General features: G+C 37.2%; 2 protein-coding genes across 2 annotated transcripts; both read left to right on the top strand.

Annotated features, from left to right (window-relative positions):
* The first annotated feature begins 908 nt into the window (after positions 1–908).
* On the top strand, positions 909–4,148 carry LOC145908675 (cytochrome P450 4F6-like). Its single transcript, XM_082995997.1, has 10 exons — positions 909–1,031; positions 1,399–1,531; positions 1,846–2,004; positions 2,061–2,220; positions 2,549–2,680; positions 2,939–3,026; positions 3,111–3,213; positions 3,451–3,667; positions 3,735–3,817; positions 3,960–4,148. Exons 1-10 carry the CDS (start codon positions 947–949, stop codon positions 4,129–4,131), a joined length of 1,332 nt encoding a protein of 443 aa, XP_082852123.1. The 5' UTR covers positions 909–946; the 3' UTR covers positions 4,132–4,148.
* A 1,474-nt stretch (positions 4,149–5,622) lies between these two features.
* LOC145908207 (cytochrome P450 4F4-like) lies at positions 5,623–10,735 on the top strand. The gene is made up of 11 exons (XM_082995431.1): positions 5,623–5,854; positions 6,753–6,897; positions 7,268–7,400; positions 8,032–8,190; positions 8,248–8,407; positions 8,736–8,867; positions 9,095–9,182; positions 9,267–9,369; positions 9,639–9,855; positions 9,920–10,002; positions 10,172–10,735. Exons 1-11 carry the CDS (start codon positions 5,654–5,656, stop codon positions 10,341–10,343), a joined length of 1,593 nt encoding a protein of 530 aa, XP_082851557.1. The 5' UTR covers positions 5,623–5,653; the 3' UTR covers positions 10,344–10,735.
* The last annotated feature ends 1,999 nt before the right edge of the window (positions 10,736–12,734 follow it).

Genomic DNA, 12,734 nt, shown 5'->3' with positions numbered 1-12,734 from the left:
AGTGTCTAAAATGCTGATCTCAAAATACGTGACTGGAAATCGTGTTAAGTATATACTACATCTATGTTATTGTGGGACTTTCTGTATATGGGTGCAGTTTCTGTCGTGCGATTTCTGTCGTGCAGTTTCTGTCCTTACCTCATTATGACGCAAAAATTCGTGACTGAGGCGTGGAAATCGTTTTAAGTACACCACATTTTAATGTGGGACTTCTGTATATGCGTGGATGCGTGCTGTTTCTGTCCTTGCCTTATTACGACGCATTAAAATTCCGTTTCGGCAACGTCGGTAATGGCGTTCGACAGTCACAAGATGAAAACATCGGAATTTGTGAACCGGATTACGTGGGTTCGAATCCAAGTCTGATGAAAAATGTTGATAGCTATGTATGCGCCAGACAAAGCACTATAAATGAACTCATACCCTTCTGTCTGTCACTATATAATCGTTTTTAGTGTTATAACAAATCCATCCTTCCTCGATATTTTCTTCTTACATACCCGTAACAACATACCATTATACATGACAAAAACTGCACGTTATGTGTTTGCTGAGTATGGTTTTCGCCAATCCTTTACCTACGTGTAGCCTACACTCGACAAACCACTATAACCTAGTAATTCTATCCATCCAAGGTGGTATCTCCCGGTAAAGTTGTGACCGTAAATACCGTGTTGTTTGACCTGGCGCCTAAACAGATAAACAAGTTATGGGAATAAAAGCATTGTTGCCATAGCATAGTTAAATATTTTTGCGAAGGTTACAGTATGTGGAGCCACAAAATGTTTTGTTTAAGCTATTTAAATAGTTTAAAACTTCACTGTACAAGGATTGGGTACTTGCAATTCTCGACTAAGATCAAAATATTGAGCAAAACATTTTGCAGTTCACGCCAAGCCAGGAGGGGCTTCTGAACAGATGCAAAGTACTTTCAACCAATCCGACCATGCTGAACCACTGGTTCGGGCCACTCATCACCGCGTTAACGTTGCACCATCCGGACGTGGCTATTCCCTTACTTTCAAGTGGAGGTATTTTAGGAAAACTGTAGCAAGCCTTGTATCAAACAGAGTTCTCTAGGACAGCGGTAAATGCCAATGGGAAAAAATGATTCCGTTTTCAGTTCAAACGGAATCCTTTTTTCCCATTGGCATTTACTTTTTAACTTAGAATTTAGTTATTGCATTTTCTCTTATACTTTCATGACCAATGGTCAATAGGTGTACGACACACAGTGAACTCAGAACATAATATTTCTTTTCCAAATGCTTTTGTTTATTTCGGTGCCGACTAATTACCCACCTAACAACCCGATAATTTCCCACTGATTAAGAACCACTGTTTTAAGAATAGAACAATCGTTGCATTTTCAAGGAATCATTTTAACTTTTTATTCAGCACCGAAAGCGGAAATTGCGTACGGGTTTTTGCGTCCGTGGATTGGAGACGGATTGGTGACGAGCAAAGGGAGAAAATGGCAAAGGAACCGACACCTTCTGACGCCTGTCTTTCATTTCAGCATACTTAAAAAGCAAGTGCTTTTAGATATGGTAAAAGTAAAGAACGTTTTTCAACGAATTCATCATCTGTTAGTAAACAAGCTACCATGGAAACCTATGGAATTCTTATTCTTCTCTATGTCGATTTTAATTTGTGATAATGTGTCTCCGAACGAGACATGTGGCTCGGATTTCTATTTGGCAAAGTGCCAAATGCGTAAATGCCAAGCATGGGGGTTCGATCATTCATAGGCTGATGGTCAAAAAGCGATTTGGAAATATGTTTGCAGGCCATTTGATTCGATCGAAACTCGATACATTTTAATATAACATCGTGCTTTTGCAGCTATGCTAAAGTTGTGGACGAATCGACCAAAATAATGCTGGACAAGTGGGAGGAACAGACTAATTGTTCATTCGACGTATTTGTTGACGTCAATCTAATGACCTTGGATACCATATTGAAATGTGCTATGTCGTCACACACCGACTGTCAACTTATAAGGTACCAATGTTAACGGCTTTTTTTTCTAATGCATAACTAATGTTTTTTTTCTTCAGAGAAAAACACCCATACATTAAGGCTGTAAGGGAAATCGCTCAAATATACAACAAACGTATGGAGACTCCTTATCTATTCCCTGATTTCATTTTTTGGAGGACTTCTATTGGAAAACAGTTTAGAAGCGCTTTAGATGTTGTTCACTCCCACGCTGAACAGGTTTTCGTATTAAAACACGCATATTTTATGTTAAAGGTTTTTATGTATAGGAACAAACAATCATTTAGGCGAATTTCGATCATTACCAACAAAGTTTCAATCTTTTTTAAAGACCGTCCTTACATTGTTCCAACACTCACTCATCCAAAAACATTCATGCAAAATTACCCTGGTATCAGTTTAAACTCTAAAACGTGTTTAAAAATTAATTATGAAACCACAGAGATAGAATCCCTTACAACTCTCAACATCAACTTGTTTGCCATCGAAAAATATTTGACTTTACGTGGAAGGTTTTACAGAGGTAACAATTAACATAAATTTTCAGGTAATTGCGGAACGGCGCAAAGCTTTGCAAAACGCGGAACCCAACTTAGTAGCAAGCGATTTGGACGATGAAGAATCTATCTACAAGAGAAAAAGAAAGCTAGATTTTCTTGATATTCTTTTGCAGACAAAGGTGAGTCAGACTGAAATTCGAAGGAAACTTTTTTTAAATCATTAATTTACTGCTAATTAACTGCAACCGCATGTCTGGCAGAATTGCCCTAGATCTGAAAAATCAAGCTTTCGGTAAGGTTTGAACTTAGGACCCTGAGATACCCAGGCACAGCACTCTATCCACAGGGTTCCAGTAGCTTGTCCGAAAAAAGGTGGCCTATCCAGCTCTATATGCTGCGAAGCTAGTAAACTTGCTTGAAGATTATTTTGTTGTTAGGATGAAGACGGTAAAGGTTTAACTGATAGTGAAATTAAAGATGAAGTCAATACAATTCTCCTTGCCGGACACGATACAACAGCAAGTGGTAAATATATTCACAAAACTACTGGCGCTTAATAGTGGAATAATCAACTTTAATCTCAAACAACCAATGAAAAACGTTTTTTAGCTATTTCCTGGGCAATGTACAACCTGTCGAAACACCCTGATATGCAAGAAAAATGTCGAGATGAGGTAAAAGAAGTGCTTGGAGAAAGGCAATCTGTTGAATGGTAAATTTTGAAAGAAAAAAGATTGCGGAAAATATTGTCCGCATTCCTTGGTACATTTTACCATATCTGTCTCGCATCTGTACAGGCCCAACCATAGACAAACTAAAATAATGAATGAGAAATGTTTACGTATTTTTCACAGGACAAACAGGAAACCTCGCTAACCCAACGTTTAGAATTGTTTCTTGAATTTTTTATAACGCTGTTCTGCTTTCTCATGTTTTTGATGATTTTCAGGAATGACTTGCCGAAACTTGAGTATTTGACGATGTTCATAAAAGAAAGTATGAGATTATACACACCTATAAATGGAACTGGAAGGACTTTGGACGAACCGATAACTTTACGAAGCAAACTAAATAAGAACTACGAAACTGTGATACCTAAAGGAACAAACTGCTTTCTATTCATTTTTGCCCACCATCGCAATGAATTAATTTGGGATAAACCGCTGGTAAAAATGCAACACTAAACGATTTATATATGTACTACACTATTTCAAATACGCTGTAATGTAATAGGAATTCAATCCGGAGAGATTTACGAAGGAGAATATAGCAAAGCGTTCTCCACATGCTTTCATACCATTTTCTGCTGGTCCCAGGTAAGCATCTAAATTAATTCATTGAATCATGCTGCCAGGTATTTTTATTACTATAAGAAGTATTATTGCCAGATGATCTACCTTGTAGTAAACATCGAAAATGATGCTAAGCAACGACATGTAGTGCATCTGCTTATTTTAGAAACTGCATCGGACAGAATTTTGCCATGAATGAAATAAAGATAGTGCTTGCCAAAACACTTCAACGATATCGCCTGTACTTGGATGAAGAAACACCTGAACCAATAATGCATGCTCTTATAACCTTACAAAGCAAGGACGGAATCCACGTTAAAATTGAACGTTTGCTATAAGAGTTGTTCGCATAAGAACGCCGGATACGATTATTGTATTGGTCGTTGAGTATGCATAATAGTCAATAAAAATAATGTATATATTAAATATCACTGACGACAAACAAAGGTACTTATTTGCAGCACATAAAATCTTTAGCAGCTAATATGTCTCGACACATGCATATCGTACAAAAGGCTGCAACATATTTCGAGTCAAAGCAACATACAAATAATGACACCAAGTTCATCAGTGCTTAAAATTAGGACAGTGTAGCATCCATGTACAAGGTATCTAACGGTAAATATAATGGGCCCTTCATTGTCATTTCCTAATATACAATTTCAGGACGTTTCTAATTTGTGACATTTCAATATTTGTATGCATACTCATCACGTCGATGAACAAAGTTTGGGACCTGTTTATTCTGCATCACAATTTTTATAGAAATATAAATTCGGGGATTTGTTCAAATCGTGAGCATGAAGTTGTATGGAAAATTTCGTTGAGAGGGACGTGCATTGCGCTAACTGGTCTTTGTAATTCAAAGCAAAGTCATCTATTGTATTTTACAGTTGGGCGACAAATATAACCACGTTAGTAGGGATTGATGTACAAAAACCGTGTAGAAATGAGTCTTGCATGCTCAAATGTAGAAAATAGATAATCTTTATAGGTCGAAATGGTTCTGGAAGCAACTGTTATAGGGGTTCGGTTATAATGCCATTTGTGCTACTTGATGGAAGAGCCGGGAGACATCGCCAAACATATTTAGTTACAAGACAGTAAAAAATGCAGTTGGTTTTAAATGTACACACTTCAGTGACTTTTGTTTTATGCTCGTTTCACGACCACACATTAATGTCAAAATTGTTTACTGGGTAATTGCCGTAATGTTTTTTTTTCTTTTGAATAAAACATTGACGTTCGCAAATCAAGTTAGTCCTAAGAATAGGATAGAAATTATAAGCGTGCTTAACGAAGCACATCGAGGGAAAAAAATTCGCGCGTAGAAAGGAAAAAAAGCAGCACAAACATTCAGCTTGTCTCTGGACTTTGTGATGAAGAGGTAACTCGAGGTCAAGTAAATATCAGTCTAGTTGTCGAGGCTTGTGGGTTTCTGTAACCAAACTTACAGCATTAGTAGCAGGAAAATAAGATTACGAAGTAATAAGCAGCTAACTGCACACTCTTGTACATTGCCATAAAAAGGATTTGCAGAAGGCAGTATATGCAGTCAGCTATTACAAGTTGCAACACTGTTAAAATGACACGGTTTAGCAGTTTTGTCGATGCGTCGATATTCTTTCAACAGTGCAGACACAATAAATTCTTTACTGACCAAGAGTTGTATGAACGTCCGAATTCGCTTCCTCAATGATTAAAGTAGGTAGCCAGCCACAAGGTGATAAATAAGTGTATGCAGAACTTGTACCGTGTGTTGATCCACAAAATTAGCTGTTTATTTTTATCACATTGGGACAAATACCACAAACCTAAATGAAGTTTTTGCCAGGCGTTTTTGCAGACGGTTTATGTAAAATGTCCTTCTTGCAAGCTGTATTTCTCACAAGTGGCTTTGTCACCTCAAAACTTTTCTTGGATTTTATATTATTCATAACCCTTGGTTATGTGATCTGGAATATCGTAAAGCCGATACATGAAAGATACAAGCTGGTACAATACCTTGAAGAGGCCGCAGGACGTACTAAGAAACATTGGCTTTTCGGCCACAATAAAGAGGTATATATCAATCTTACTACAGCCACACTATTTGATGGTTCTTTAATGTTAAAATTTTGTATGGTTTCAAAAATAAACAGTGTCCTCAGTACTGATTTAAAAAATACGTGAGTGAGGCGTGTTAAGTATACCACATGTTATTGTGGAAGTTTCTGTATATGGGTGGAGGCGTGCGGTTTCTGTTCGTACCATATCATGACGCACTAAAATTCTGTTTTTTTGACGGGCAATCGGCAACGGCAGTCATGGCGTCCGACTGTCACAAGATGAAAACGTGATCGGAATTCGTGGACCGGATGACGTGGGTTTAAATCCCAGTCTAATGAAAAAATGTGGATAGCTATGTATGCGCCAGACAAAGCACAAGAAATGTTGAAAAATTAATCTCATAACATTTTGTCTGTCACTACAGGGTCTTTTTTGGCACTATAACAAATCCATCCTCCCTCGATATACCCGTAACAACATACCATTATACATGGCAAAAACTGCGACTTGTCGTTTTTCCTTGCGATAAACGGCACCTTATGTATTTGCTGAGTATGATTTCCGCAAATCCTTTACCAACGTGTATTCAGTCTACACTCAACAAACCACTATAACCGAGTAACTATATCCACCATATGGTAGGCAAGGTGGTATCTCTTGGTAAAGTTGTGACCGTAATGTTTGCCCTTGGGCCTAAACAGATAAGCAAGTTATGGGAAGAAAACTTTTTTGCCACATCACAGTTACATGTTTTCCGAAGGTTACAGTGAGTGGAGCCACAAATTGTTTTGTTAAAGCTTTGTTAAAAGTTAAAAATTTCACTGTACAGGATTCGGGAACTTGCAGTGTCACCGACCGACCGATTAAAATTCTTGAATAAGATCAAAATGATGAGCAAAACATTTTGCAGTTCACGACCAGCCAGGAGGGGCTTCTGAACAGATGCAAAGTACTTTCAACCAATCCGACCATGCTGAACCACTGGTTCGGGCCACTCATCACCGCGTTAACGCTGCACCATCCGGACGTGGCTATTCCCTTACTTTCAAGTGGAGGTATTTTAGGAAAATTTAGCAACCTTGTATCAAACAGTGTTTTCTAGGACAGCGGTTTCCAGTTTAAACAAAATCCCTTCTTCCCACTAGCCTTTAATTTTTCTAACCAAGAGTTTAATTATTGCATTTGCGCTATATCTGTTATATATTTTTTACCTTTTTCGACTGTATGGCATGACCAATTGCCAATTAGTGTACAACATACAGTGAATACAGAACATAATATTTCTTTTCCAACTACTTTTGTATATTTTGTTGCCAACCAATTACCCACCTACAACCCAATAATCTCCCACTGATTAAGAACCACTGTTCTAATAATTGAACAATCGTTGCATTTTCAAGGAATGATTTTAGCTTTTTTCTTCAGCACCGAAAGCAGAACTTGCATACGGGTTTTTGCGTCCGTGGATTGGAGACGGGTTGGTGACGAGCAAAGGAAAGAAATGGCAGAGGAACAGACACCTGCTTACGCCTGTCTTTCATTTCAGCATACTTAAAAAGCAAGTGATTTAATATGTGCAAAAGAGCTATAATAGTCAATGAAGGCTGCAGAGAGGTGCACACCCTGCTCCGCCCTGTAAGGTCTCACCAGTCCAAGTGATTTTAGATATAGTAAAAGTAAAGTATTTGTATCTTTTAGTAAAACAAGCTATCATTGAAACCAATGGAATTCATTATTGATCTCTATGGCGTATTTAATTTGTGAAATGTGTCTCTGATTCTCTTTAACAAAGTTACTTGTATATACCAAACTGTTACGCTGTATGCAAGTGTAGCAAATTTACCAATGCACAAGCGCCAAGCAGGAGGGTTTAATCATTTATTGGCTGAAGGGCCGAAAGCGATTTGGAAATATGTTTGTGTGCCACTTGACAGGATGTATACCCACACGCTGAAATCGCCGCATGCGCAGCAATTGTCTCTACAAATGATGCTTTACGATGATGTTTGAAATAGTAAATAGCCATCATACTGATCAAATCGGAATGCTAGTCCATGTAAATATGCACCAAATGGCACATTTTCGTCATGTGGGAAATCGTCACATGCGCCCTTCGGGTTAGACAAACCTGTGCCAATGCGATTCGATCGAAAATGGATGCATTTTAAAAAATTATCGTGCTTTCGCAGCTATGCTAAAGTTGTGGACGAATCGACCAAAATAATGTTGGACAAGTGGGAGGAACAGACTGATCGTTCATTCGACGTATTTGTTGACGTCAATTTAATGGCATTGGATACCATATTAAGATGTGCTATGTCGTCACACACCGATTGTCAACTGAAAAGGTACATTAGAACGGCTTTATTTTCTAATGCAAAACAAATGTGTTTTTTTTTCCTCAGAGAAAAACACCCATACATTAAAGCTGTAAGGGAAATCGCTCAAATATACAACAAACGTATGGAGACTCCTTACCTATTCCCTGATTTCATTTTTTGGAGGACTTCTGTAGGAAAACAGTTTAGAAGCGCTTTAGATGTTGTTCACTCCCACGCTGAACAGGTTTTCGTATTAAGAACTCGTTTATTTTATTATAAAGGTTTTTATGTATTGGAACAAACAATTATTTTCGCGAATTTCGGTCCTTACCAATACGTTGTCAATCTTTTTCAAAGACTGTCCTTACATTGTTCCAACACTCACCCATTTAAAACATTCATGCAAAATTGCCCTGGTATCAGTTTAAACTCTAAAACGTGTTTAAAAATTAGTTATGAAACCACAGAGATAGAAACCCTTACCACTCTTAACATCAACTTGTTTGTCATCGAAAAATATTTGGCTTTTTGTGGAAGGTTTTACAGGTGTAACAATAAACATAAATTTTCAGGTAATTGCGGAACGGCGCAAAGCTTTGCAAAACGCGGAACCCAACTTAGTAGCAAGCGATTTGGACGATGAAGAATCTATCTACAAGAGAAAAAGAAAGCTAGATTTTCTTGATATTCTTTTGCAGACAAAGGTGATTCAGACTAAAATGTTTTTAAAATTATTATTTTACTCCAACCGCATGACAGACCTAGTCCCAGATATAAAATATCGAGCTTCCGGTAAGGTTTGAACTTAGGACCCTGAAATAACCGGGCCCAACATTCTATCAACTGAGTTCCTCCTGTAGCTTGTTAAGACGGGTTATTCAGCTAGGCTGCGAATCTTGTAAACCTTGCTTGAAGATTATTTTCTTGGTAGGATGAAGACGGTATAGGTTTAACTGATAGTGAGATCAAAGACGAAGTCAATACATTCCTTCTTGCCGGGCACGATACAACAGCAAGTGGTAAATATGTTTGCAAAACTACTGGCGCTTAATAGTTAAATAATCAACGTTAATCTCAAACAACCAATGAAAAACGTTTTTTAGCTATTTCCTGGGCAATGTACAACCTGTCGAAACACCCTGATATGCAAGAAAAATGTCGAGATGAGGTAAAAGAAGTGCTTGGAGAAAGGCAATCTATTGAATGGTAAGTTTTAAAAAAAAGATTGCGGAAAATATTGACTGCAGTCTTTGGTACATTGTATACCGTATTGGCCCCGAATCTACAAAGGCCCCACCAGAGACACCACAAAAGGTTACATCAAGACACTTAGATACTAACTACAATAATGAATTTGAAATGTTTTCTTACTTTTCACGGGACAAACAGGAAACCTTGCTGACCCAACGTTTTTGATTGTTTCTTGAGATTTTATAACGCTGTTCTGACTTTCTCATGTTTTTCCTGTTTTTTAGGAATGACTTGCCGAAATTTGAGTATTTGACGATGTTTATAAAAGAAAGTATGAGATTATACACACCTGTCAATGGAACTGGAAGGACTTTGGACGAACCGATAACTTTACGAAGCAAACTAAATAAGAACTACGAAACTGTGATACCTAAAGGAACCAATTGCTTTCTATTCATTTTTGCACAACATCGCAACGAATTAATTTGGGATAAACCGCTGGTAAAATGCAACACTAAACGATTTATATGTACTAAACTATCTCGAACACGCTGTAATGTAATAGGAATTCAATCCGGAGAGATTTACGAAGGAGAATATAGCAAAGCGTTCTCCACATGCTTTCATACCGTTTTCTGCTGGTTCCAGGTAAGCATCTAAATTAATTCATTGCTGATGCTGCCAGGCATTTTTGTTATACCAGACGGCTTTATTACTAAAAGACGATTTATAAGTATTATTGCCAGATGATCTATCTTGTTGTAAGCATCTAAAATGATGCTAAGAAACGAGATATAAGTGCATCTGCTCATTTTAGAAACTGCATCGGACAGAATTTCGCTATGAACGAAATAAAGATTGTACTTACCCAAACACTACAACGATATCGCCTGTACTTGGATGAAGAAACACCTGAACCAATAATGCATTCTCTTTTAACCTTGCAAAGCAAGGACGGAATCCACATTAAAATTGAACGTTTGCTATAAGAGTTGTTCGCATAAGAACGCCGGACACGATTATTGTAATGATCGCTAAGTATGCATAAATTTGTCAATAGAAACAATGTACATATTAAATATGACTGATGAAAGATAAAGAGCTAGCATTTCGACGCTAAACTACCTTAATAGCTTACCAAAGCCTTTCAATGGAAACGTTCTGTGAACCGCGTTGTCGCATTTGATTTGGTTAGGACGTTTTCCATTTGTGACATTTTAAACTGTATGTACTTACTCATCTCGTCTATTTAAAAATTTGCGACCAGTTTATCCTGCATTGAATTTTTATATTAAAATAAGAATTTGGGGCTTTGTAAATAACGAGGGCATAAATATAATTTTTTAACCGACTTTCCAATAAAGCAAAACATAGAACCTTTGACGAGTATTTGGTATCAAGCTGTTTGCCCATATTTTAGTTAAATGGAAAAGTTCGTTTAGGGGGCATTTTGCAGGTCATTATCATTAATTTTCTAGTGAATTGCAAACACGAGCGAAACTCATTATTTAAATACCAACGGACGTTTTTAAGTTTTATTTTATACAGTTTGTAATCGGATTACATGTTCGAAAAAATTTTGTCACTAACTTTGTAAAATGAAGTACAACAATTTGTATCATTTTAATGTGATGAAACAACTTCTTAACGGAACAAGGGTCAACATATTACTCATACCGTATAGTTTTGATTGGTTTGTAACTATTCATATGCATCATACGGTGAGTGTTCTTTGAAGCAGCTTCAACAACGTAAAAACACATGTTTGCTTCTCTAAGCATTTTATCCAAATGCATGGCAAGGCGATGAAATAAACCATGCTTTCGGTATTCAGGAAGAACATATGCTGGATCCATGCGGACATAAACGTCGGTTTTAAACATTGTGAAAAAATCTAATTCAAATTATATAAAAAAACTTATTTAAGCCTTCAGTTTCTTCGAAAGTTGGACGTCTGTATTAAGTAATGAATTCTCAAGCGATACTGTAGAACGATCTTTGTAATGTACAACACACATTCCCACCAATTCTTTGCTCTTAAGAAAATAACCCCACGAACTGAAGGGCTAATTTGGCTCTGTACAGCTGTGGAATTAAACCATCTTCAATTTTCATGCCTATGTACTGGTTGATTTTGTCCTCACGAGCTTGCATTATTATTAGTTTTTTGACGCTCGGCCAGTCGGTGGCAGTCAATCGTCTAAGAAGCATATCGTGCATTCTGAATCGTTTACCTTAACTACAGTTGGTGAAACAAGCAAATGGTGAAACAATCTCTGCAAAAAATGTTTCACCATTTGCTTGCAAAAATGTGCTGAGCAATGCATGTTCACGGGTGTGCTTGTAAATACACACAGCGCATAGCAAAGTGAGCGATTTAGGTGGTAATCTGGACCTCCAACAATGGACGATTAATTGCAAGGGAAGCGCTAAATGAATGGGATGCGCAAACACAAAATCGTCAATGTCATGCTTCCTTGCACACAGACAAATTCTTTATATATACAGTGTAGTCGCCACAGACTGGCAACTGAATCAAGCAAGGGAAAGCAGGGTTTTATCAACTTATATATGCAATATGCATTGAACACTTTACAACAAAGAGTTTGCTGTACTAATTATAACTTAAATAACAATCTGACCTTTCGCAGGAAATTTAATTACACATGCATTTCATACAATATTGTTAAAAAATAACTCCTATCACCTTAGTTATTGTAGATAGTTAAAAGTCAACTTGCATGATTTGAAATGTTGTTAAATACAGTTTGCACACAGATCACAGACGGGACGAAATTTTTTCCCCAACTTTGTAAAATACACAACAAGAAGTTGCATCATTTTCAATGTTATGAAACATCTTTTTTCCAGAATCAGGATCAACATATTCCTCGTAAAAAACAGATTTGATTGGCTTGTAACCTGCCTTGCGTATTATACGATGAGTGTAGTTTGTAACAGATTCAACAATGTAAACAAACAACTTTTCCTTTTCAAGCTGTTTCTCCAAATGCATGGAAAGGCGATAAAAAAAATCTTTATGTCGGTATTCAGGAAGAACATATGCTGGACCCATTTGCACAAAAACTTCGGTATTAAACATTGTGAAAAAGTCCAATTCGAACTCTTCAAAAAACGTAAAGTAAGCCTTTAGATTTTTTGAAAGCTTGACTCCAGAATTAAGCAATGACTGCTCTACTGATACTGTAAGTGTAGGACGGTCCTTATAATGTACAACACACATTCCCAACGCCACCAATTCTTCGTTATTTTTGAAATAACCCCACGACCTGTTATGTTGAAGGGCTAACTTCGCCTTCAAGAACTTTAGAAGTGAGCCCTCTTCTTCAGTTAATCCAACGTATTTGATAACTTTTGAC

The sequence above is a fragment of the Ascidia mentula genome, chromosome 7, assembly GCF_947561715.1.
Source record: "Ascidia mentula chromosome 7, kaAscMent1.1, whole genome shotgun sequence".
In the NCBI taxonomy this organism is placed as follows: domain Eukaryota; kingdom Metazoa; phylum Chordata; class Ascidiacea; order Phlebobranchia; family Ascidiidae; genus Ascidia; species Ascidia mentula.
This window is presented reverse-complemented; position numbering and strand designations above follow the sequence as displayed.

Coding starts and splice junctions, on each gene's coding strand:
- LOC145908675 (XM_082995997.1), top strand. CDS start 947: ATGCTGAACCACTGGTTCGGGCCACTCATCACCGCGTTAACGTTGCAC. Junction 2,221..2,548: donor TTCACTCCCACGCTGAACAG/GTTTTCGTATTA, acceptor ATAAATTTTCAG/GTAATTGCGGAACGGCGCAA. Junction 3,668..3,734: donor TAATTTGGGATAAACCGCTG/GTAAAAATGCAA, acceptor GTAATGTAATAG/GAATTCAATCCGGAGAGATT.
- LOC145908207 (XM_082995431.1), top strand. CDS start 5,654: ATGTCCTTCTTGCAAGCTGTATTTCTCACAAGTGGCTTTGTCACCTCA. Junction 6,898..7,267: donor TCCCTTACTTTCAAGTGGAG/GTATTTTAGGAA, acceptor TTTTTTCTTCAG/CACCGAAAGCAGAACTTGCA. Junction 9,370..9,638: donor GAAAGGCAATCTATTGAATG/GTAAGTTTTAAA, acceptor CCTGTTTTTTAG/GAATGACTTGCCGAAATTTG.